This window comes from Lipophrys pholis, assembly GCF_963383615.2.
Source record: "Lipophrys pholis genome assembly, chromosome: 1".
NCBI lineage: Eukaryota > Metazoa > Chordata > Actinopteri > Blenniiformes > Blenniidae > Lipophrys > Lipophrys pholis.
Window position 1 is genome coordinate 54,171,473 of NC_137635.1, and position 20,724 is coordinate 54,192,196.

The following is a 20,724-nucleotide window of genomic DNA, read 5'->3' on the forward strand; positions in this document are numbered from 1 at the left end:
TCAAAATGCCACAGAAATATGATTAAAAGTCAGGATTATGGTCAGAATCCTCAGATTGAAACACACATTTTGGTATCTGAAGTTTTTTGGGGGGTTGGCATTAATGAAATATCAAATTGAATCCAAATTTCAGAATTAAATGTCAGAAGTAAAGAGGAAACGTCAGGATAAGTCGAAGTAAAAAGTGTAAAATAAAAGTTTCCTGTTGTAAAGTTTACTTGTTCACATCATCAATCAGAGTCTTTGTGCTGCTTTCAGCTTTTTTATTACACATTCATAGACAAAATGTTCAGTACAAACTATAGAAAAGTTCATGCTCTGGCTCTTATACAAAGTTTGGAATTATAAAAACAGGTACCATGGCAGGTGTATAGATATAATAACGTCTTGTAAATGCAGTGGTAAAATAATTTAATACACAAAATCCCACAAAAAATATGGCAACGACAACGACTTTTAAGTGTCTTCCTATAATTTCCAGTGCCATTATGGTAAGCTTAGATACATCTGGTACAGATGGTAAGGGTGTGTGTGTGTGTGAGGTATTGTCTCCCGGTCCAGGAGGTCAAGTCCCGCCCGGAGGGTCACCGGCTCTCCCCGGCCGCCGGGAATGAGGCGCCGTGCGCCGGCTTGAAGAAGTCTCTGAGGCCGCTGAGCTCCCTGCTGAGCTGCTCGATGGTCTTATGGAGCCGCTCGTTATCCGCGCTCAGCTCGAGCAGTTTCTGCTGCATGTCCAGGTTCCGCCGCTTCGCCTTGTCGCGGCTCTTCCTCACCGCGATGTTATTCCGCTCCCGCCGCTGCCGGTACTCCACGCTCAGCCGGTCCACGCACTTCTTCCCCGTCTTGTCCCGGGACAGCTTCCTGGCGTGGGGGCGCGCCGAGCAGCCCCCGGGGCCGGGCTCCGGGCTGGTCGGCGGGGTGGGCTGCCCGGTGGGGAGACTGACGGAGGTCTGGGCGCAGGTCTCGATCTGCGACGGGAACGACGAGGACACGTCGCTGTCGCTCCAGTCCGACTCCTGCTTGATGGGCGCGGGGAACAGAGTCCTGCCGTCCGGGGGCTGCAGGCCGGGGCCGTGCGGGCCGAACAGCTCCGTCTTCTCCTGCTTCACCGTGTTGAACAGGTCCAGGAACAGCTCGTCGTTGCACAGCTCCAGGTTCGGCACCGCCGTCATGGACTCGATGTACTGGCTGAAGTCGATGGCGCTCTCGTCGTCGTACATGGCCGGAGTGTTGCTGAGCTCCACCAGGCTGCCTCCTCCACCTCCACCTCCACCTCCACCTCCACCTCCTCCACCATCTCCGTCCACCGCCGTGCTGCCCGGCTTGCAGAGCCCGAGCTGCGGCCCGCCCAGCTTGGAGCTCTCGTAGAAGTTAGCCGGCTCCATGGCCCAGCTCATGCCGCATGGTGGGGACACGCAGTGGGAGTCCAGGCTGTAGAGGTCGCACATGAACCCGGACAGGTGAGTCTCAGGTGTGGGTGTGTGTGTGTATGTGTGTGTGCGCAGGTTAACCTGGACGTGTGCGTGTGTGTGTTTATCTGCGTGTGTCAGGCTGCTGTCACTCCTCTCACGCGGACTTACTCTCGCGCTCTGTTTTGTATCGTCCTCCCGCTGACGTCACACACACGCCGCCCTCGCGCTGGCCACTCGAGTACAAACGGAGGTCACGTGGTGCGCGGTCACGTCCCATTCGAGGAGAAGAGGGGGGCGTGTAGGAGCGCGCGCACGTCCCGCCCACCCGCGTGCGCCCCGACTGCATGAATGGGCGCGCGGTGTTTACACCTGCGCGCGCACACATCGTCAATCACGTCATCAGCAATTTGGAGTAAATTACAACTATAAAGTAGCATCGAATATCGTCATTACACTCAGATTATAATTTTAATCTGGAAGGTAATCTGTGAAGAAAATAGTCAAGTTTACTCTGAATTAAAGGATAGACTGGGACAAATTAAACTGACGTGACGGGATTAAAGAAAACTGAGATTAAAACTTCCTCCAGGATTAATCACGATTTAATCCCCCCAAAAAAACAATCTGGGAATGAAAGTATGGATTCAAAACAAACAAAAAATGGATCTGTCATAAAAGTCAGTATTAAACTGAAATAGATTAACAAGGACGTGTCAGAGTCAGTCAGGATTTAATCTAAAATGACGAAGTCTGAGATCATGTTATGGAATTATGGGATTAGAGTTAAACTCAGGGTTACTTATGATTTCAGAATTCAAGGCTAAAATTAGGTCTGACTTGAGTCAATACAGTCAAAATATTCCAATTAAAGTAAAAATCTATGTTAAACTCAGATATCTGGATTAAAGATGAGAGTCATGATTAAATCGGGAATATTGAGATTAAGCATGAAGTGTCAGGATAAGAGATTACATGTTCTGATGATTGCTGGTAGATCAGGATTAAATAGGTAAATTAAAAAAAATCAGATTGAAGTTAAAATGTTTGATTAAATCACACTTTAGAGTCAATCAGCATTAAATCAGAAACCTTGAGATTAAAGATTAAAAGTTGATGTTAGGATTTAACCTGGAATGAGATTTTTGGATAAAGTGTAACTTTTGGGATTAAAGAGGAAATGTTATGATTTAGGATTAACATGTCGGGATTAAACTTGAAGTTTGGTTTGGGTTAGACTTCAGGATTAAATGTCAAAATTGAGATTAAAGTTAACAAACTGGGATTAAAATGTTCCATCTGGGACTTTGTGCTGCAGTTTTACTGTCTCAACATTTTCCTTTACATTTTCCTTGCTTTATTTTGAAAGTCCTCCGGTTTTATGTTCAGATTTTGCTAAAGATTGAATCTGTTTCTGGAGGCTTGTTAACATTTCCCCGGCAGCTTTCGGTCAGTCAAAGTGTTTCAGAGTTTGTAAATGACCCGCGGACTGGTTTCAGACCAGTTCGTTCTTTGACCTTTTGACCTTTCGGTCGGTCAAATCAGGACAAACCGGCTGAGGGAGACTAGTCGGGTTTCTGTAGTTTACCCAAGGAGACTTTCTCTCCTCATCAACTCGCATATCTGAACGTTTTAGAAAGAATTGGGGGTTTTTTTTTTTGGATCATTGGAGACTTTCTGTTTGTTTGTCTCTTTGACTGTTTCACCGTTTCTACTGGATTTGATTGGTCAACTCTCTTAAAGTGGTGATCTGATGCGTTTCAGCCGGTCGTTCCCACTGTGACGGTTTGAGATGGCTTCTGATACCAGACCGGTTTCATTCTGGTTTATAAACTGGTTTTTTAAACTGGCTCTGCTGGCGACAGACCCGACGGACCCCCGCTTTGGTCGAACCAGCAGAAAGTAACAAACACTGAATTCACGTGATGTGTGTACTTACTGCAGTACAGCTCTGTCAGTATATCAGCTTTCTGTGATCATCATTCACCTACATCACTGTGAAGCTTCTCCAGTCCTCAAAACTTCTAATAATCAAGTACAACATGTATCTGAAGGTTGTTGAGTAAAAGGTACAGTACACATTTTAGCAGGAAGACTTCAGAAGTGAATTTAAAGATAATATTTGAGGTTTTCTTTAGTTATAATCAACTAATGTTTGCCAAATTTAAGCAGTAAAAACAAAATGCAAACTGCTTTCTGCTGTCATTTACTCATACTTGTACATGTTTATACTGTCAGTTAGTCTGTCTGCTTAAAACAGAGTAAATAAAACTAGAAAATGGCATCTACAACAGAAAAGGATTTCTTGCATTCAGGAGTCATTGAAGTTAAACTGTTTGCTGCACATCAAGTACGAGTGTGAGTCAGTGATCACTTCAGGATGTGTGACAATAAATCGAAAGTCGTAAATTCTTCCGTTTCCGGTTCTTTGTGTCCTTAAATTCCTCCTGAAAAGACATTTCTCGGAAACGTCCTCATGACTTCCTCTCAGGAAGTTTTCAGTACTTTTCCGCTCCGCCGCTGCTTTCTGCAATGGAACAGTGACACCTGGTGGTCAGATGGTGCACCTGCAGGAGGATTTTATTTATCACAGAGAAGGTAAAAGACCTGAGCGCAGATTATTGTGAGGGCTGCTGCTCCTATAAAACATTAACTTTATAGCTGGACTCTAAAGCGGTAAGGTTAATAAGTTATTCAAAATACAAAGAATATGATCGACGTGTGGATGAGCGTTTGCGAAATATTAACAAAAAATGTTCTGCTGTCAGTATGTGTCTAAAAGGTTAACTTTGATGGGTTGCTTTCTTATCTACACACATCGATGGTGGCATTTACTGTACAAGCTGAATGCACGCCCTCAGGCCTAACTTGAGGTTCAGTGGTTCATCCTGCGGGTTGAATAGGGGCTCGAACTGCTAACTGTGGAAGATCAACCACTCCAACTACTGACCCACAACCCTCATTTCATATATAAATTAAACTTGCCTTTCCTGTCATGTCAAAGCAAGTCCTTTATTTGTCACAAATAATTATACACAGTATAACGTCAAAGTATAACGTCACAGTATAACGTGCCATGAAAAGTTTTTAGCTCACCAAAAGACAATGTTAATAATAATAATAATAATAATAATAAAATTTTTACACACACACACACACACACACACACACACACATGAACATTCGAAAAAGCTTTTTCTATATTATGTATGTATAGAGTATTATTTTTATTTCTTATTGTTATAAATACTGTTGCTGTTTTTGAACTTTCATAATTTGTGAATTATTGGACATTTAATATATTTTTTAAGGTTTTGTATGGTATATATTCATTAGTAGTTTTGTACATGTTCTATCCGTGATAATAACTTATAATGTTATTTATTCGTTTTTGTATAATCATATTAGGATAATGATGCATTCAAGAGTGACTCGGAATCTCAGGATTTTCTTCAAAAACACACGACACTGTTTATGTGTCGTTCCAAAAACATTTGTTCCCCGGGACTGAGTCTGATAATAAAGCTCCACTTCATGTGCGTGTTGAGTTATTAGACCAATTTTAAAACTCGTTGACGTTTCATTCGTTTTATCAACGACTCTTAGATAGAGGGACTTCTATTTCCCAAGTTTTCTGAAAGCACCACAATGTCGGCTCAGTGATGGACCAAACCAAGTGGGTGGGGGTGTCTCTGATTATAGAGACAAAACAGTGCAGCTGTTGATCGTGTTTCCGGTTCCAAACTGTGAAATATTTGTGTTTTATTCTTCATTGATGTAACACAATTTTACGGCGTTAATCAGTTGTGTGTTTAAATGAAAATGTTCTTGTTGCAAAGTGACGTTTCTTCCACCCAAGCATCAGGAAATACCATCACGGCTTGTAATTGGCTCGAAGTTCCCCGCGAAAACTACGTCACGCTCAGTTTCGCGCCACATCTCCAGCAGCTTTTAGTCGTGCCGACATCAGCGGAGGTAAGAAAAGACGATTTACGGATGAATTTCTCCTCAAACCGCCGCTTTCCTCACTTTTAGTCTCCACGTAGCTCGTCTAACGGCTTCACGAGGATGCACAGAAACGGATTAGGCGCAGAAATGTTGAGATTTGAGCGTGAAATTAGGTTTAAATCGTTCAGCTGTGCGACATCTTATTGTCTCGTGCAGCCGCATGTCACCATAAAGTCTGAAAACAACAAACCGACATGAAATCGACACAAACTCACTAGAAACGCATTTTATCCTTTTCTGTCAAAGTTTACTACACTGTGGATAATAAACACTTTTTTCCAAAAAAGTAATCATAACATTTTGGGCCATGACTGTTTTTTCCCCAGTCCTTGCTCCTCGGAGTGATTTCGTGGTTGTTAAATATAGTTTGTCGTTTGTTTACTGTGCACAAAAACCAACCTGGTCTGTCTTTTCAGTTCTTTGATGTTTTGCTGGTTTATTTCCCAAAGCTGGTAATCAGCTTGGTTAGTCCTGCAGTACCCGTTTGTACCAGCAGGTGGTGTATTGAGTCAGGCTGCTGTCTACCTTAACAGCATGCACACTGAAAGGGACACAGGTTCAAGTCGCAGATGTCACCAAACATGCAACGAAAACCTTTTCCAGCTGTTTTAATAATAACCCCCCGCTGTTCGTCTCTTCTTCTCAGATATCTGAGCAACAATGTCTTCTCCAACTTCTTCACCCGGGGGCCGCAAACGTGGACGAAGCAGCAACCCGTCGACTCGTGAGTACAAAACAATCGATCACATTACTTCGTCTGCTCACACTAAAAAACCTTTACATTGAAGATGTAAAGACCGGAAAAGTTCTGGGTTTTGATTAGAGTCTAATTCAAGGAGTGAAAAACTGCTGAAGCCATTCAAATGACGTCGCAGCAGGAGAAGAAGAATTAAAAAACAAACCTTGATCATTACAAGAACTCTAGAAATGAGTGTGTGTGGAGAGGAAGTGAGCAGTTTGAGCTGGTCTAACTATTTTAAACGGGTAAAAAATCAGCAGGATTCGTCTCGAAGTCAAACTCTGATTTAAACAAAAGTTGACGACAAAATCCAACAGATGTGAATAAATAGTGAGAAACGAGTCCTCGTGTTTCAAGGTTGGAGTTTCTGGGATTAACGAACGTCTTTATAAACGACGCCCTCTCGTATCGTCAGCTGGCGGCGGTGTGGGTGTCACCTCCCCTCCATCTCAGCGCCGCAGAGGTCAGGACTCGTCCACCGGGGACTTGATGCCGATGCCGACCTCGCCGCCCACCGACATGCTGAGTCCAGCGGCGCCACAGGACACGTCTCTGATGTCCTCGCCACGCCCTTCAGGTACGAGAGAGACGCCGTCTGTGACGTCACACGTGTGTGTGTTCATGGTGACGGCGGTCCTGACGACCTTTGACCTCCTCAGTGCTGCCTCACGACGTGGACATGAGCTCGCCGCTGGTCTATGGCACGCCCAGCTCCAGGATGGAGGGCACACCTCACAGCGGCGTGCGGGGGACGCCGGCCCGGCAGCGGCCTGACCTCGGCTCCGTCAGGAAGGCGCCGCAGGTGGACCTGCAGTCCGACCCGGTGAGCGGCGCCAACTCGGCGGTGATGGAGCACCGCCATCAGACATCCAGTGTCTTTTACTGATCATCAGGAAACACATCCACTTTCCTGTTTATTGTCTGCACCTGAACGCACCGTGCTGACTCCTCCTCCTCCTCCTCCCGTCTCTCAGGCGAACGCAGACGCCGCCGGCGAGGCGCCCGCCGGACAACGACTGGTCATCTGGGGGACGGACGTGAACGTGACGACATGCAAGGAGAAGTTCCAGGTACGGAGAAGGAAACGTGACGCGGAGCTGCCGTCTCTTCCGTTGGCGAGTTGCCGCCTCACGCCGATCGTTGTGCTTTCAGAGGTTTCTGCAGAGATTCGTGGATCCGAACTCCACCGAGGACGAGAACGCCGGCCTGGACCTGAACGAGCCGCTCTACATACAGAAACTGGAGGAGGTGAGCGGGAAAACAGACCAGAGGGGAATGTCTGCATCTCTTCTAGAGCTCTGGAGAGAAATGTTCTAATGTGTGTGTGTGTGTTTCAGATCAGTGTGGTTGGAGATCCGGTGTTGAATGTGAACTGTGGTCACATTCAGTCCTTCGATGCAGAACTCTACCGGCAGCTCGTCTGTTATCCTCAGGTAAAATCTCTCTCACACACTTTGCCGTCCGAACCTCAAAGCCCAGCCGGGGTTTTACAATTTCCCCACCCTGGAACCCGCGTTGAAGGAAAAAAAGTTTTCGCCGCCTCTGATCAATCGACCAGAAGCGGCGCGTTTACGTGAAGCGGCGTTCTGGTGTGGACCGCCTCCTCAGTGTGTCTGTGTGTGTGTAACAGGAAGTGGTCCCGACCTTCGACATGGCGGTGAATGACCTTTTCTCCGAGCGTTTCCCCGACTCCTTCCTGGAATACCAGATCCAAGTGAGGCCGTACAACACGCAGAAGACCCGGAACATGAGGAGCCTGAACCCCGAGGGTGAGACGGGCGGGGGAGGGGCGGGGGGTGAGACAGGCGGGGGGTGAGACAGGCGGGGCGAGCCAGGCGGGGAGAGCCAGGTGCGAACAAGTGCATGATGGGATTGCCTCTCCTCCGGGCGCAGACATCGACCAGCTGATCACGCTGAGCGGGATGGTGATCCGCACGTCGCAGCTCATCCCAGAGATGCAGGAGGCGTTCTTCCAGTGTCACGTCTGCAGCTTCAGCTCGCGGGTCGAGGTCGACCGCGGGCGCATCGCCGAGCCCGCCGTCTGCCGCCACTGCAACACTACCCACAGCATGGCGCTCGTCCACAACCGCTCCGTCTTCTCCGACAAGCAGATGGTGAGTGGCGGCGGCGGCGTGGGAGGAGAGGCAGCGTCATCATCTTCCTCATCTTCCTCATCTTCAACCTGTCCCCCAGATTAAGGTGCAGGAGTCTCCAGAGGACATGCCGGCCGGCCAGACGCCGCACACCCTGGTGGTTTACGCTCACAACGACCTGGTGGACAAAGTGCAGCCGGGAGACCGCGTCAACATCACCGGTAAGGCCGGCCAATCAGACGCCGGCAGACAGGAAGTCCTGTCGCGACTCTCCACAGTAAATCAAAATGAACTTAAAAATTATAAGAATATAAATGTTAAAAAAAATAAACATTCTTAAGATTTTGATGAAACACCAGAAAGTTGTTTTTTTTGTTTTTTGTTTTTTTAAATGTAGGGGAAAAAGATCAAATAAAAATACTTTCTTTGAGTTTTCTTCCAAAAATGGAAACCAAATCAATCTTAATCAGTTTCCAGATGCAAACTGAACTTATATTTAATATAAAACAAAACTTTGTGCCAAATTTTCCATATAATGTTTTTTAAGGAGAAAAGTTTTAAATTTAATTCAGAAAGAAAATTAACAGAAATATAACTACAGAAACTAGTGACGTACTTTAAAAGACGAGTACAAACCTTCAGCTACTTGCCGATACGAGTACTTGTTAAAGTAAGAGTACTTGTTAAACGCTGCTGGAGCCCCTGATGATCGACGTCGGTGTTGAACTCTGCTGATGTCGTTCTATATTTCCCGGTTTATTATTAATGAGAATGACAGAAGTTGGGACGTCACTCGTTCTCTGATGTCATCGTGATGTCATAAAACTCCCCGTGTTGTTGACAATAAAGTACATCAACAGCTTAACATTAGATAAATTGATTGAATTTTACTTTGATCGTATTCAAAATGTTAGAAAATTGTGGTGGAGGTGTTGCTTTTTGTTTGTTTTTGTTCTTGACCCAACGATCATTTAGTCCTTCCTGTTTTTACCGCCCCCACCCATCCCCCCCCTCCCACAGGGATCTACCGAGCCGTCCCGATGCGCGTCAACCCGCGGCAGAGCAACGTGAAGGCCGTCTACAAGACGCACATCGACGCCATCCACTTCCGCAAGACGGACGAGAAGCGGCTGCACGGGCTGGACGAGGACGCCGAGCAGAAGCTGTTCACCGAGGACCGCGTGCAGCGCCTCAAGGAGCTGGCGGCCAAACCCGACGTGTACGAGCGGCTCGCCGCCGCGCTGGCGCCCAGCATCTACGAGCACGAGGACATCAAGAAGGTGAGTTTTATTTGATGGAAACTGCAGAACCAGTAGAACCAGGCTGAAATGTTAAATGCATTATAGTGTAATCAGGCTGTGCATCATGTTAAAGTAACTCATTACTTGTATAATAATAATAACCCCCCCCCCCCCCCCAGGGAATCCTGCTGCAGTTGTTCGGCGGTACTCGTAAAGACTTCAGCCAGACGGGTCGGGGGAACTTCCGGGCCGAGGTGAACATCCTGCTGTGCGGCGACCCGGGAACCAGCAAGTCGCAGCTGCTGCAGTACGTCTTCCACCTGGTGCCGCGCGGCCAGTACACGTCTGGGAAGGGCTCCAGCGCCGTGGGGCTCACCGCCTACGTCATGAAGGACCCGGAGACGCGGCAGCTGGTGCTGCAGACCGGAGCGCTGGTGCTCAGCGACAACGGCATCTGCTGCATCGACGAGTTCGACAAGATGAGCGACAGCACGCGCTCGGTGCTGCATGAGGTCATGGAGCAGCAGACGCTCTCCATCGCCAAGGTAACGGCCGCGGAGACCACAGGGTTACGGTCCATCGCCCGCCAAACACCTTAAAATGCTCCGATGTTCGATTAGATTAAAAACCGTCTGTTAAATGTGTGAAAAGTTAATATAGTGAAATTTTTACTTTTTTTAAGATTTAAAAAATATATATATTATTACTATTTAGTTAAAACCTCTTTAGGAATTTTGTATTTACATTTTTAAACATAGAATCATCTGAAAGTTAAATGTTCTGAGAATTCATATTTCCAGAAATTAAGTGGAAATCTTGAATCTTAAAGAATTTGTCAGAATTAAAAATTAAATTACAGAATCATTTTGAAAAACACTTTGATTTATGGAAGTTTCTGGCTCTTATCCACCGATACTCTAATATTACTTTGTCATTTGTTCGTACAATGAAATTACATTTGCTGCTCCATTTGTGCGTCAATCCAGACGAGACGAGTACACACGAGTACACACGAGTACACACATTATAAATAGAAAGCGGAAAAAAATAAGCAATTGAGCACCGAGACCATTTCTATATGGTATGATGAACATGTGAGGAGATTAAAACACGACTGTCCAGGTCAGCAGTTATTTAAAGATCTGCTAGATTAAAACTTTAAAAGTTTCCTAAAAAAAAAAACTTCCCAATAATTTTCTTTTATTAATGTTAAACGATGGAAATTGTATATAAATGAACAAACTGTTAAATATGCTAAAAAATTAGCTTGAGGGGGCGGAGCTTATAAATGAAGCCATTCTATTGGCTGCAGGATGAGGCCATGCAGGATGACGTCATCAGAACCAATTTGAAGGAAGGAAAATGCTGTTGGATGATAAAAACGCAGCTGAGACGACGATGTTGAGTAGAAATGAGACGGACGTGAAGTTCCTGAAGATTTAAATCAGTTTGGTTTTTTTCCTGACGTTTCCAGGCTGGAATCATCTGTCAGCTTAACGCTCGCACGGCCGTGCTGGCCGCCGCCAACCCCGTGGAGTCTCAGTGGAACCCCAAGAAGACGACCATCGAGAACATCCAGCTTCCACACACGCTGCTGTCCAGGTGGGAAAGACCACGTTAATATTTGTTCTTATTAATAATCCCAGACAGAATCTCTTTACACACACCACCTTTCCTGTTACTCAACAATACCCCCCCCCCCCCCCTTCAGGTTCGACCTGATCTTCCTCATGCTGGACCCCCAGGACGAGGCGTACGACCGGCGCCTGGCCCACCACCTGGTGGCGCTGTACTACCAGAGCGAGGAGCAGATAGCGGAGGAGTTCCTGGACATGGCCGTGCTGAAGGACTACATCGCCTATGCTCGCACGTACATCAGACCCCGTCTGAGTGAGGAGGCCAGCCAGGCACTCATCGAGGTACCCCCCCACCACAACACCACCACCACCACCACCCCCCCAGCCCCACCACAACACCACCTCCACCACCACAACACCACCACAACACCACCTCCACCCCCACCCCCACCACACGCACTGCTCTGTCAGATCTCACATCACTGGAAACTGAGTTTTAAGTCGAGGTGTGTTGCGCTCCGTCAGGCGTACGTGGACATGAGGAAGATCGGCAGCGGGCGGGGGATGGTCTCGGCGTACCCCCGCCAGCTGGAGGCTCTCATCCGGCTCGCCGAGGCGCACGCCAAAGTGCGTTTCTCCGAGAAGGTGGAGACCATCGACGTGGAGGAGGCCAAGCGGCTGCACCGGGAGGCCCTCAAGCAGTCAGCCACCGACCCCCGCACGGGCTTCGTGGACATCTCCATCCTCACCACAGGTAGGGGGGGTGCTCTCACCGCGGAGCGGCGTGTTGCTAGGAGAGAGAGAGAGAGGTCGTAGTGTGACTCCGCCCCCTCTGACGGCAGGTATGAGCGCCACGGCTCGGAAGCGCAAGGAGGAAGCGGCTCAGGCTCTGAAGAAGCTGATCCAGACCAAAGGAAAGACGCCCGCCATCAAGTACCAGCAGCTGCTGGACGACCTGCGAGGACAGTCGGAAACTGTGAGTCTCCGCCCACTTTCCTACCAGCCGTTCTTTGTTTTGCTGGACGTGGAAACGCTCCTGTGTCGAGTCCAGATCAGTTTGTGGTCCGACTTCTTAAACAATCGATTCAGTTGTTTCTTAGTTAACCTGAATACAACTAAACAACGACCTCCACCAAGAAGTAAACAATCCTGATGAGAGAAATGTACACAAACACTAGATAGCCAGAACCTTGGTGCTGACTCTGCGCTTTTCGTCCACCGGGGGGGGGGGGGGGCGACTCGTTTTTCTCCATCCATGTTTCTGACTGGGTGTTTTGTGCTTCCAGGCGATCACCAAGGAGCTGTTCGACGAGGCGCTGCGGGCGCTCGCTGACGAAGACTTCCTGACGGTGACGGGGAAAACGGTCCGCCTGCTGGCCTGAATCTCTCCTCCGCCTCTGTACAGCCTCTCTACTCTAGTTCCTCCTGTCAGGAATGTTTCTGTTGAAGTTTTCAGGCTTTGAATCCTTCAGATCGACCACAAAAAAAAAAAAAAAAGTATTTAAAATAATTCTGTTTGTTACATTTTCTCCTGTTAAGTTCCAGTAAAGATATAAACTAAGTCAAACGTGTACATTATTGCTCCAGTTCCTCTTTTTGATGTTAGTCATGATTTCTTGTTTCCTGCTAGAGTTTGTAGATTAAAAGAATAAAAAAATTAAATATTCACTGCTTACTAAGAGTTTGTTTCCTTCTGTTTGTCAACAAGATGCAAAACGTGAATCATTCTAATATATTATATTAAAGTCTTGATTGAGTGAAGAACTAATATAACGGTGGATAAATGTGACCTGAGGTTTATTACAGTAACATGTTAAAGTTTCTATTTAAGTCAGAATAATGTGTTAACTCGGTCAGGTTAATGTGTTAAAACCAGCCTTGCAGATTTCTCTTTGCAGCTACAGATTATAAATATGTGCAAATATAAACATTACCAGGTTTATGTCATAGGATTTATGAAAAGTAAAATGTGCCCTTTTACATTTCACCAGCTCGTTTACACAGTGTGCATTAACTTGCATTCCTTATTAACCCAATAACTACATTCAGCAGAATCTTTGCTCAATCTGGAAAGTATCCCTTAGTTTATAATCCCTAAATTGATATTCATGCTTTATTTTTCAGATTTACATTTTCTTTAAGCTTTTGGTAAGTTAAACTGATTTTTGAACATATATAAAAGATATACTTCAATGATTTCCCTTTGACATCAGGTGTCATATTGATCATTCTCATGTTAAATAAAATTCAATTTAAATCTTTTATAATATAAAGTTTGATTCAAAATTAACAGGCAGAATTCACACAGATGAAGAAACATCCCATGTGTCTTTCTTTATGTCAATGTATAAATATTTATGTTTCTACATGTATCTACTATATTTCTATGTATTTTACTTAAATACTAATATTTACTCATGTCTGTTCCTACTTCTATATGTTTACATCTACGTCTATAGCTCTATGTTTCAAGCAGTCGATCAAACGTCTACGTGACGGTTTGGACTTCGATGACGCGGCACGTAAAAACCCCGTGACGTCACACGCCGTTGCGCTTCTGGACAGGAGAAGATGGCGAGCTCCACAGGTTAGTCTGCCTTCACTCTAAAACACGTTTCAGCGGCTCGATGTGTGGGCCGCAGCCGGCCATCCGCGCTCTCATCCTGCCCCCCCGAGTCCCGCCGCCACGTTTATCCGGCGGCTGCCAGCTGCGCTCCCTCCCCGGTAACGCGTCCTCCCCTCGGTGCAGCCACGATCCGCCGCGGACCCGTCTACGTCCTGGGGCGTTAGCGGCTCCATGCGAGGCGCGCAGTGGGGGAAGTTCAGCCGAGATCAGGTGAACGTTGTCGGGATAAACTGTGAGCGACGAGTCGGTGTGAGCGGACGGGAACCTCAGCTGGGGACAGAAACCTCTGGAAAGTGTCCGCGGTGGCGTTAATGTCAGGAATGTAAACAACCGCAGGACGGGCCGAGCTAACGAGGCTAACGGGGCGGCTGGAATGTCCCGGGAGCGGGTCACTTGATATCGGGCCGACAGCAGCCGGGGCTCCGTGCTCCGAGGGCCGCCTGCTGCGGTGTGAAGGCCCGGCCTCTGCGCCCCGCGAGTCGGTTCTGTGCTCACTGTGACGCCCGCTGAGGTGGAACCAAGCCCGGGCACAGTGCGGCGGATTCCAGCCTCTCTGGTTACTCCTGCACTCCGTTATTAATATAAATACAGATCTGGAGTTTGGGATCGTTTGGATTGAACTTAAAATCTAATTCCCCAGCTGCAGCGGGGCTGCAGCGGAGGTTCAGGGGGCGCGGAGCCTTTGCTTGAGGGCGGAGTAGAAAACACCGCAGCTCCCCGGGCCGGGGAATAGACGGCGCCCAGCAGCAGGAAGCGTGGTTCCGAAACCTCAGAGTAAAACTGGAGAAAATAACACCCACAATCATATCCACCACTTTGCGGGCTCTGCAGCTGCTGCACGCTGCGCTTCAGGAAGTAGACGGAGCCCACCAGAAAGCAGCGTGACTCCAAAACTTAAGAGACAAAGACTCAGACCACTGAGCAACAAGAACATTACAGGGTTGAAAATTAAACGGAATATGACTTAGATGGTCAAATATGTAGCTCAGTTTATCAAACATTAGTGAAGTCGTTTAGATTAAAAAATAAATACAAGAAGGCTCCAGACAAAACGGTGAATGTAAAATAATAAAGAAATAAAAATCCTTAACTCTTCAAGAATCCCATGTTAGATGTATGAAAAACTTTTATTTTGTTGCGTGCAGAAGTACTGTTATGTACAATAATATTTTGATAATTCTACTCAAAAACGAAAGTAATCACCTAGATGAGAGTAAAACTTCAGACAGGAGGTCAGAAATATACAGAGAACTGCAGAGAACTTATTTATAGCTCAGGAGGAGGAGGTGTGGTCAGTTATTTTGGCCTCCGGTCTGTCCTCCGTCCGTGAGGAAGAGCAGCAGGATCGTGGGTCATTAAAAGTGACTGAAGAGCTCCGGCGAGACGAGACGCAGGACTGACTGGAGTCCTCTGGTCGGAGACGGAGGGACACCAGCTGAGTTTTCTCCTCGAAGCTCCTCATCGCCCTCGTTTCTGTCATCTTGAGATATTTATTTCAATGACTTGAATTACACAAAGGAGTCTGAGGTTTTTAAAATCAGATTAGCTGAAATAAAACTAGATTAAAAGACTCTCTGTGACCGCGTGCCGCTGAATTTCATCTAAATTGGGTGAAACCAGTGAAAGCAGAACCACAGCTTCAACACTTTAGGGTCAAGGGGTGAATTTGCCGTTTTTAACTAACTTTGCGTTTACCTCTACATTTCAACATCAACGACCGTTTAACCTGAGTGCTTGGTGGCTTTTTTCTTTCCAGCACAACTTGACCTCTGTGATTCTACAATTATTTACTCGTTTTGAAATACTGGCTGAACACACTGGACCTGAAACTACCAACAAAATACAAAATTCAATTGGGGGGGAAAAAGAGCCACAAACATGTGTAATGAAAAATGTTTCACATCTTAGAAAACATATCCAATTAGTATCTGTACAAACGTATCCCGAAAACACATTTATATGAAACTGTTTACATAAAAATACAAGAAATTCCAAAGTGTTTTTGTACAAAACCACCTGGGACAATCCTATAACTGATTATTTGCGTTGTTCCAGCAGACAATAATACATATATGAAATTTGTCTTCAGAGTAATGTGGGGAAAAACCCTGAAGACACACGACCTCTGACCTCTTGTCAAACGTCACCTTCCTGGTGTCCTCATGCTGCTTTATGTCCACCAGTCTCACTGAAACACTGAATCCAGACCGCAGGTTAACTTGCTGGACTCGGCAGGTCAGTTTTCACCCTCAGGTCTGATGTTTCACACCTGATTGGAGAATCGAGCCTGAAGCTTCCTGGTTCGGTGTTTTAAGCGAGTCGCCCCGTCACCGTTTGTCTTCACTGTAATGTTTTGGCCGGTCTGAAGTCTTTCGGAGGATTTCTACGGCATCAAAGTCCAGATTAGTTCTGAAAGCGACTCAAAGTTTGTGGATTCAATACGTGTAAATGAGTAAAACCTTGTGAGGAGGAGTTTTCATCACGACTATCAGGTCTCCAGCCACGGATACCACCGGTGTTTCAGATGAACCGGTTTCCCTGTTAACTGGTGACCGGCTTCCTCCAGCCTGCCCTCGTCACAGCAGATGTTAGAAACCCGACAAAAATCCCTCTCTGTCCTGGCGAACGCCGTTTAACCACGTTTCCCTCAAAGTTTAAAGTATTTTAGCATTTTTGTCTTATTTTAACGTCAGCTGCTGGTGGCGGAAGTCACCAATTAACATGGGGAACCAGTGAAACCGAAACACCGGACTGTGAAGCACCACTGTAACAATCCACATTTTGTAATATTATTAATATCTATATAAAGATATATACTATACAATTTAGTATTTCAGCTGATATCTAATGCATGTTCGCTCTGCATCAGGAGATACAGGTTCTAATGACGGGGGAAAGCTCTGACTCCGCCCACATCTGTGTGTGTGTGTGTGTGTGTGTGTTCAGTTACAGTCCCACGTAACTTTCGCCTGCTGGAGGAGCTTGAAGAGGGTCAGAAAGGTGAAGGAGACGGGACGGTGAGCTGGGGCCTGGAGGACGATGAGGACATGACCCTCACACGATGGACAGGCATGATCATCGGACCGGCCAGAGTACGCAACACACACACACACAATTAAAATACAACACACACACACACACAGTTAAAATACAACACACACACCCAGGTATTTCTGATTAGGAATCTTCCTGGCGGCTGATTCCTCCAAAGACCCGTCAGACTTGTTGGCCTGAATTATTTATTTATTTATTTTATTTTTTTAAGCACATTTTAGTCAAATTTCAAGCATTTTTCTTGAAATACGTTGGGAGTACTCGGATGCGTTTGCAGCCTTTAATCACAATTTGAAATTCGATCATATTTTTTAGTCTGCTGAAATGCCAGCCTTCTTAGTCCCCGCAGTACTCTCGCGGTTTAGCATTTAGCATCCCTGTGAGTGACGTGAAGCAGATCTACTGAGCTGCGTTCTCTTCTCAGACCGGATCACAGCGTCTCGGCGTAAATGATGTCCAACTAGCCTGAGCGTGGCGAGCGAGGAGCAACGGTCGAATGTGTTTGTTGTTGTTTGTTTGCAGCCTTCATGCTCCCGTTTACATTTTCTAGATTAAAGATCCGATAAGCTGACGTCTGAAGGCTCAGGAGCTCCGACTAGTGGCGGGCGGCTGCATGACAGCCTTGTAGATGAAATGAAGACGATCCGAACACAGAATCAATCGGTAGAATGAGTTGTGTGTGTGTTTTTTTTTTCTGTTTCAGACCAATTACGAGAACAGGATATACAGTCTGAAGGTGGAATGTGGACCTAGATACCCAGAGACGGCGCCCACTGTTAGATTTGCAACAAAAATTAGCATGAATGGGATAAATTCCAACGGGACGGTGAGTGTCGGCCGTCTCCGATCATTTCACACCTAATGGGACCGTCGGTGACGCCTCGTTTCTCTTCCTGTCTCGCAGGTGGATTCACGTAGCATACCAGTATTAGCAAAATGGCAGAATTCTTATAGCATTAAAATTGTTCTTCAAGAGTTACGGCGTCTAATGGCGTCCAAAGAAAATATGAAGCTTCCCCAGCCGCCAGAAGGACAAACCTACAGCACTTAATGGATTGTTTCCGCCCTCTGTCTTAAAGCTCCCTCTCTTAGAAATGTGTAAAATCACCCAGAGGCTCACTTCAACACATCGATATCGTCAGCCAGAGCAACTTCGGACTTTTCTTCTTCTTCCATTGCTCATCAAGAGAGAAAAAAAAAAAAGAAAACAAAAAACCCAACAGTAACGTCGCCGCAGTCCCGCACTGAATAGATAGATCGCAGACAGCCAGACCACAGTTACTCTTCTGATTCTGATCTGCCTTTAATGGAGTTAGTTTGTGGAGGGAAGCATGAGGCCACAGTCAGCTGAACCAGACCCCCCCAACACACACACACACACACACACCGTTTCACCAAGTCAAAGCAGCAGGGCGCCATCTGCAGGCCGCTTGTGTCACTAACACTAGAGCAGGAGAAATGTTAGCAGATGGCCGAGTTCTGAACTGTGGCTGTAGTTTAAAAGTAGTATCACACGGTAAGAATGTTTTTTTTTTTTTTTTTAAGAATATAAGTATATATATATATATATATATATATGAATATATATCTGTATTTGACACAATACCAATATGTTTCTGTTCTGCGGCTCTTTGACATGTAACAGACGTTGAAGCCTGTTCTGTTCTGAAACCCTCGCATTTAACTCCTAGTGGAAATGGCAGGTGTATAAACTTGTGATTTTCTGAAATTAAAATCACTGTCTGCAAACAAACCTTGGACTCCCCTCGAAGAATCTGTGTGGAAAACTGACAAACCAGCTGAATTATAATGGTTTACTGGGTTTTTGTTTTTTTTAAATATTCCGAAATAAACAATTTAAAACCATCAACACAGCAGATAATCACACCTGTAGTACCACTTGGTTCCACCAGGTGGTGCAGTGATTTCTGCATTCAGTCACAAGACAACCGGGGTTTTATTGGAGACTCGCTGCTGCCACTCGGTCTACAGATGTGGTTTAACGTAAATCTTAGACTTTACCTTCAATGTACAATATATCTGAGTGTATTTTATTTTGCATGAAAGATTACTTTAGTACGCACTTTAGTGTAGAGATGAAGTGGTGAATCGACATTGGTGTCAAAAAGTCTCTGAAGTTTTTATGGACAAACAAGAATCACATCTTTTGTACTTCATGTTGAACAGTCTCGAGTCTGAAATTAATTTTTATTTTTTTATAATTAATAGAGCATATGATTAAACTAAAACGTGTAATACTTAATTACTTAAATACTGCCAGCTATCCTGAGCCATCCTGTAGCACCACTTTAGACCAGCAGATGGTGTAGTGAGTCACTCTACATCTGTTTTCTCCACAAACTGAAGAAGCGGCATCATCTGTACACCAGTACTTCAACCAGCTGCAGCTGCTCAGTGTCCAGACTAACTATAATACTTGTCTAAAAATTTGATTGTATAAATATTCATCGTCTGTATTCACCTGTTTTCCTCTAAACTATCTTCCATAGGTTTAGAATTGATAATATATAGACAGTTTTAATGGACTGACAGCTTGTGTGATTAGAATCTGTTGGTTGTGTGTTAAACAGTAAAGTACTACAGGCTGTGAAGAGACTTTAGTTGAAGCAAAATGGTCTGAATACCTTCTTGAGTACACATGGACTTAAAGAAATCTACTCAAAGTTACAACCCGTTTACTCAAAGACGATGTAAATAGACTAAACGTAACCGGCTTGGCTAAACTGGATCCACCCTGTAATACCACTTTAGACCAGCAGATGGTGCAGTGAGTCACGGATTCAGTGCAAGAACAAGGTTCTGAAGATGAACTGGAATTTCAACCACATCAACTCACTGCTGCCACCCAGAGCATAAAGATGGTATTAAAATCACTGTAAATATGAACTAATATACATGTCTGTAATACATGTAAATATATCTTATGCAGTAGAATTATCTGAACACATGCAGCTTTAGAAAGATGATTTATGGAGGTTCCGTGACTCTGGACAGTCTGGTGGCGATAACCAGAAGATCTATTGAAGTAAAAGCGGTTTCTAAACGTCGGCACCAAATGGAGATCTCCTTCAAACCGCCTTCACACTTCAATCTTGGATCCGTTTTCCTGATTCCATCCTCATTTATATTCAAATATCAGGAGCTCATGTATTAAGTGAGAGGCGTTACAGAACTCTTCCCAGCTCTGTGTGGCCTCATACCTGAAATATTCCATCTGCAGGCGAAGCAGCTGGTCGAATGAATCCAAACTTCTTTAATCTGTTTAGTTTGATCTGGTTGGAATGTCCGGCGTACTGGTTTGGGTGAGTTATGAGTCCCTGAGATGACTAATAAACTGGATTGGATGGATTATGAACTCGTTTTTTTATCATTTTCAATAAAATACATTATTCATAAAATGTGAACATGAATTCATTAAAAAGTTAACAGACTGATTCATCGGAGTACACGGTGTACTGCGTGATACTCCTCCACGGAGAAGCGATTGGTTTGAATTTGTGGTGCAGTGGTTGGTGCTCCTGCTTCCCACTGAGAACATCTTTGTTCAAATCCCTTTCTGTGTGTGTGTGTGGGGGGGGGGTGTGGGGGGGTCCTCTGGGTACCCCTACAGTACAAAAACATGCATGTGGGTGGATTACATAATTCATTTTGAACATGTTCAAAAAAGAAAAAGGAAAAAAGTAGAAATTGCTTGTTGATCAATGTGTTGTAACACACACACACACACACACACACATAATAGTAGCTGCTGTCTTTACATTTTCAGCATGAGAAATGTGATTTTAAATAAAAAAGAAGATAAAAATACCAGAAAACAACTTTACCAGAATCAGAATTCTCCATGATTAGTGTAGAGAATAAAAGGGGGGACAACATTTATGATAATATATCTTGTTTTATAAGCATTTCTATGGTTCTTTCTCCAGTTCTGCCATGAAATTAATATTGAAAAATAG

The 20,724-nt window shown here is 45.3% G+C and overlaps 3 protein-coding genes across 3 annotated transcripts; 2 read left to right on the forward strand and 1 right to left on the reverse strand.

Annotated features, from left to right (window-relative positions):
* Positions 1–249: 249 nt before the first annotated feature.
* cebpd (CCAAT enhancer binding protein delta) lies at positions 250–1,585 on the reverse strand. The gene has a single exon (XM_080476457.1). It carries the CDS (start codon positions 1,446–1,448, stop codon positions 585–587), a length of 864 nt encoding a protein of 287 aa, XP_080332583.1. The 5' UTR covers positions 1,449–1,585; the 3' UTR covers positions 250–584.
* Positions 1,586–5,322: 3,737 nt separating this feature from the next.
* mcm4 (minichromosome maintenance complex component 4) lies at positions 5,323–12,744 on the forward strand. Its single transcript, XM_080476005.1, has 17 exons — positions 5,323–5,384; positions 6,064–6,141; positions 6,572–6,733; positions 6,816–6,979; positions 7,131–7,226; positions 7,309–7,404; positions 7,494–7,589; positions 7,787–7,925; positions 8,050–8,270; positions 8,350–8,470; positions 9,270–9,529; positions 9,670–10,035; positions 10,965–11,092; positions 11,202–11,409; positions 11,593–11,821; positions 11,910–12,043; positions 12,354–12,744. Exons 2-17 carry the CDS (start codon positions 6,078–6,080, stop codon positions 12,447–12,449), a joined length of 2,580 nt encoding a protein of 859 aa, XP_080332131.1. The 5' UTR covers positions 5,323–5,384; positions 6,064–6,077; the 3' UTR covers positions 12,450–12,744.
* An 870-nt stretch (positions 12,745–13,614) lies between these two features.
* ube2v2 (ubiquitin-conjugating enzyme E2 variant 2) lies at positions 13,615–18,019 on the forward strand. Its single transcript, XM_080491764.1, has 4 exons — positions 13,615–13,654; positions 16,640–16,785; positions 17,451–17,573; positions 17,652–18,019. Exons 1-4 carry the CDS (start codon positions 13,639–13,641, stop codon positions 17,796–17,798), a joined length of 432 nt encoding a protein of 143 aa, XP_080347890.1. The 5' UTR covers positions 13,615–13,638; the 3' UTR covers positions 17,799–18,019.
* Positions 18,020–20,724: the final 2,705 nt, after the last annotated feature.

Coding starts and splice junctions, on each gene's coding strand:
- mcm4 (XM_080476005.1), top strand. CDS start 6,078: ATGTCTTCTCCAACTTCTTCACCCGGGGGCCGCAAACGTGGACGAAGC. Junction 7,590..7,786: donor AGCTCGTCTGTTATCCTCAG/GTAAAATCTCTC, acceptor TGTGTGTAACAG/GAAGTGGTCCCGACCTTCGA. Junction 11,410..11,592: donor CCAGCCAGGCACTCATCGAG/GTACCCCCCCAC, acceptor GCGCTCCGTCAG/GCGTACGTGGACATGAGGAA.
- ube2v2 (XM_080491764.1), top strand. Junction 16,786..17,450: donor TGATCATCGGACCGGCCAGA/GTACGCAACACA, acceptor TTTCTGTTTCAG/ACCAATTACGAGAACAGGAT. Junction 17,574..17,651: donor GGATAAATTCCAACGGGACG/GTGAGTGTCGGC, acceptor CCTGTCTCGCAG/GTGGATTCACGTAGCATACC.
- cebpd (XM_080476457.1), bottom strand. CDS start 1,448: ATGTGCGACCTCTACAGCCTGGACTCCCACTGCGTGTCCCCACCATGC.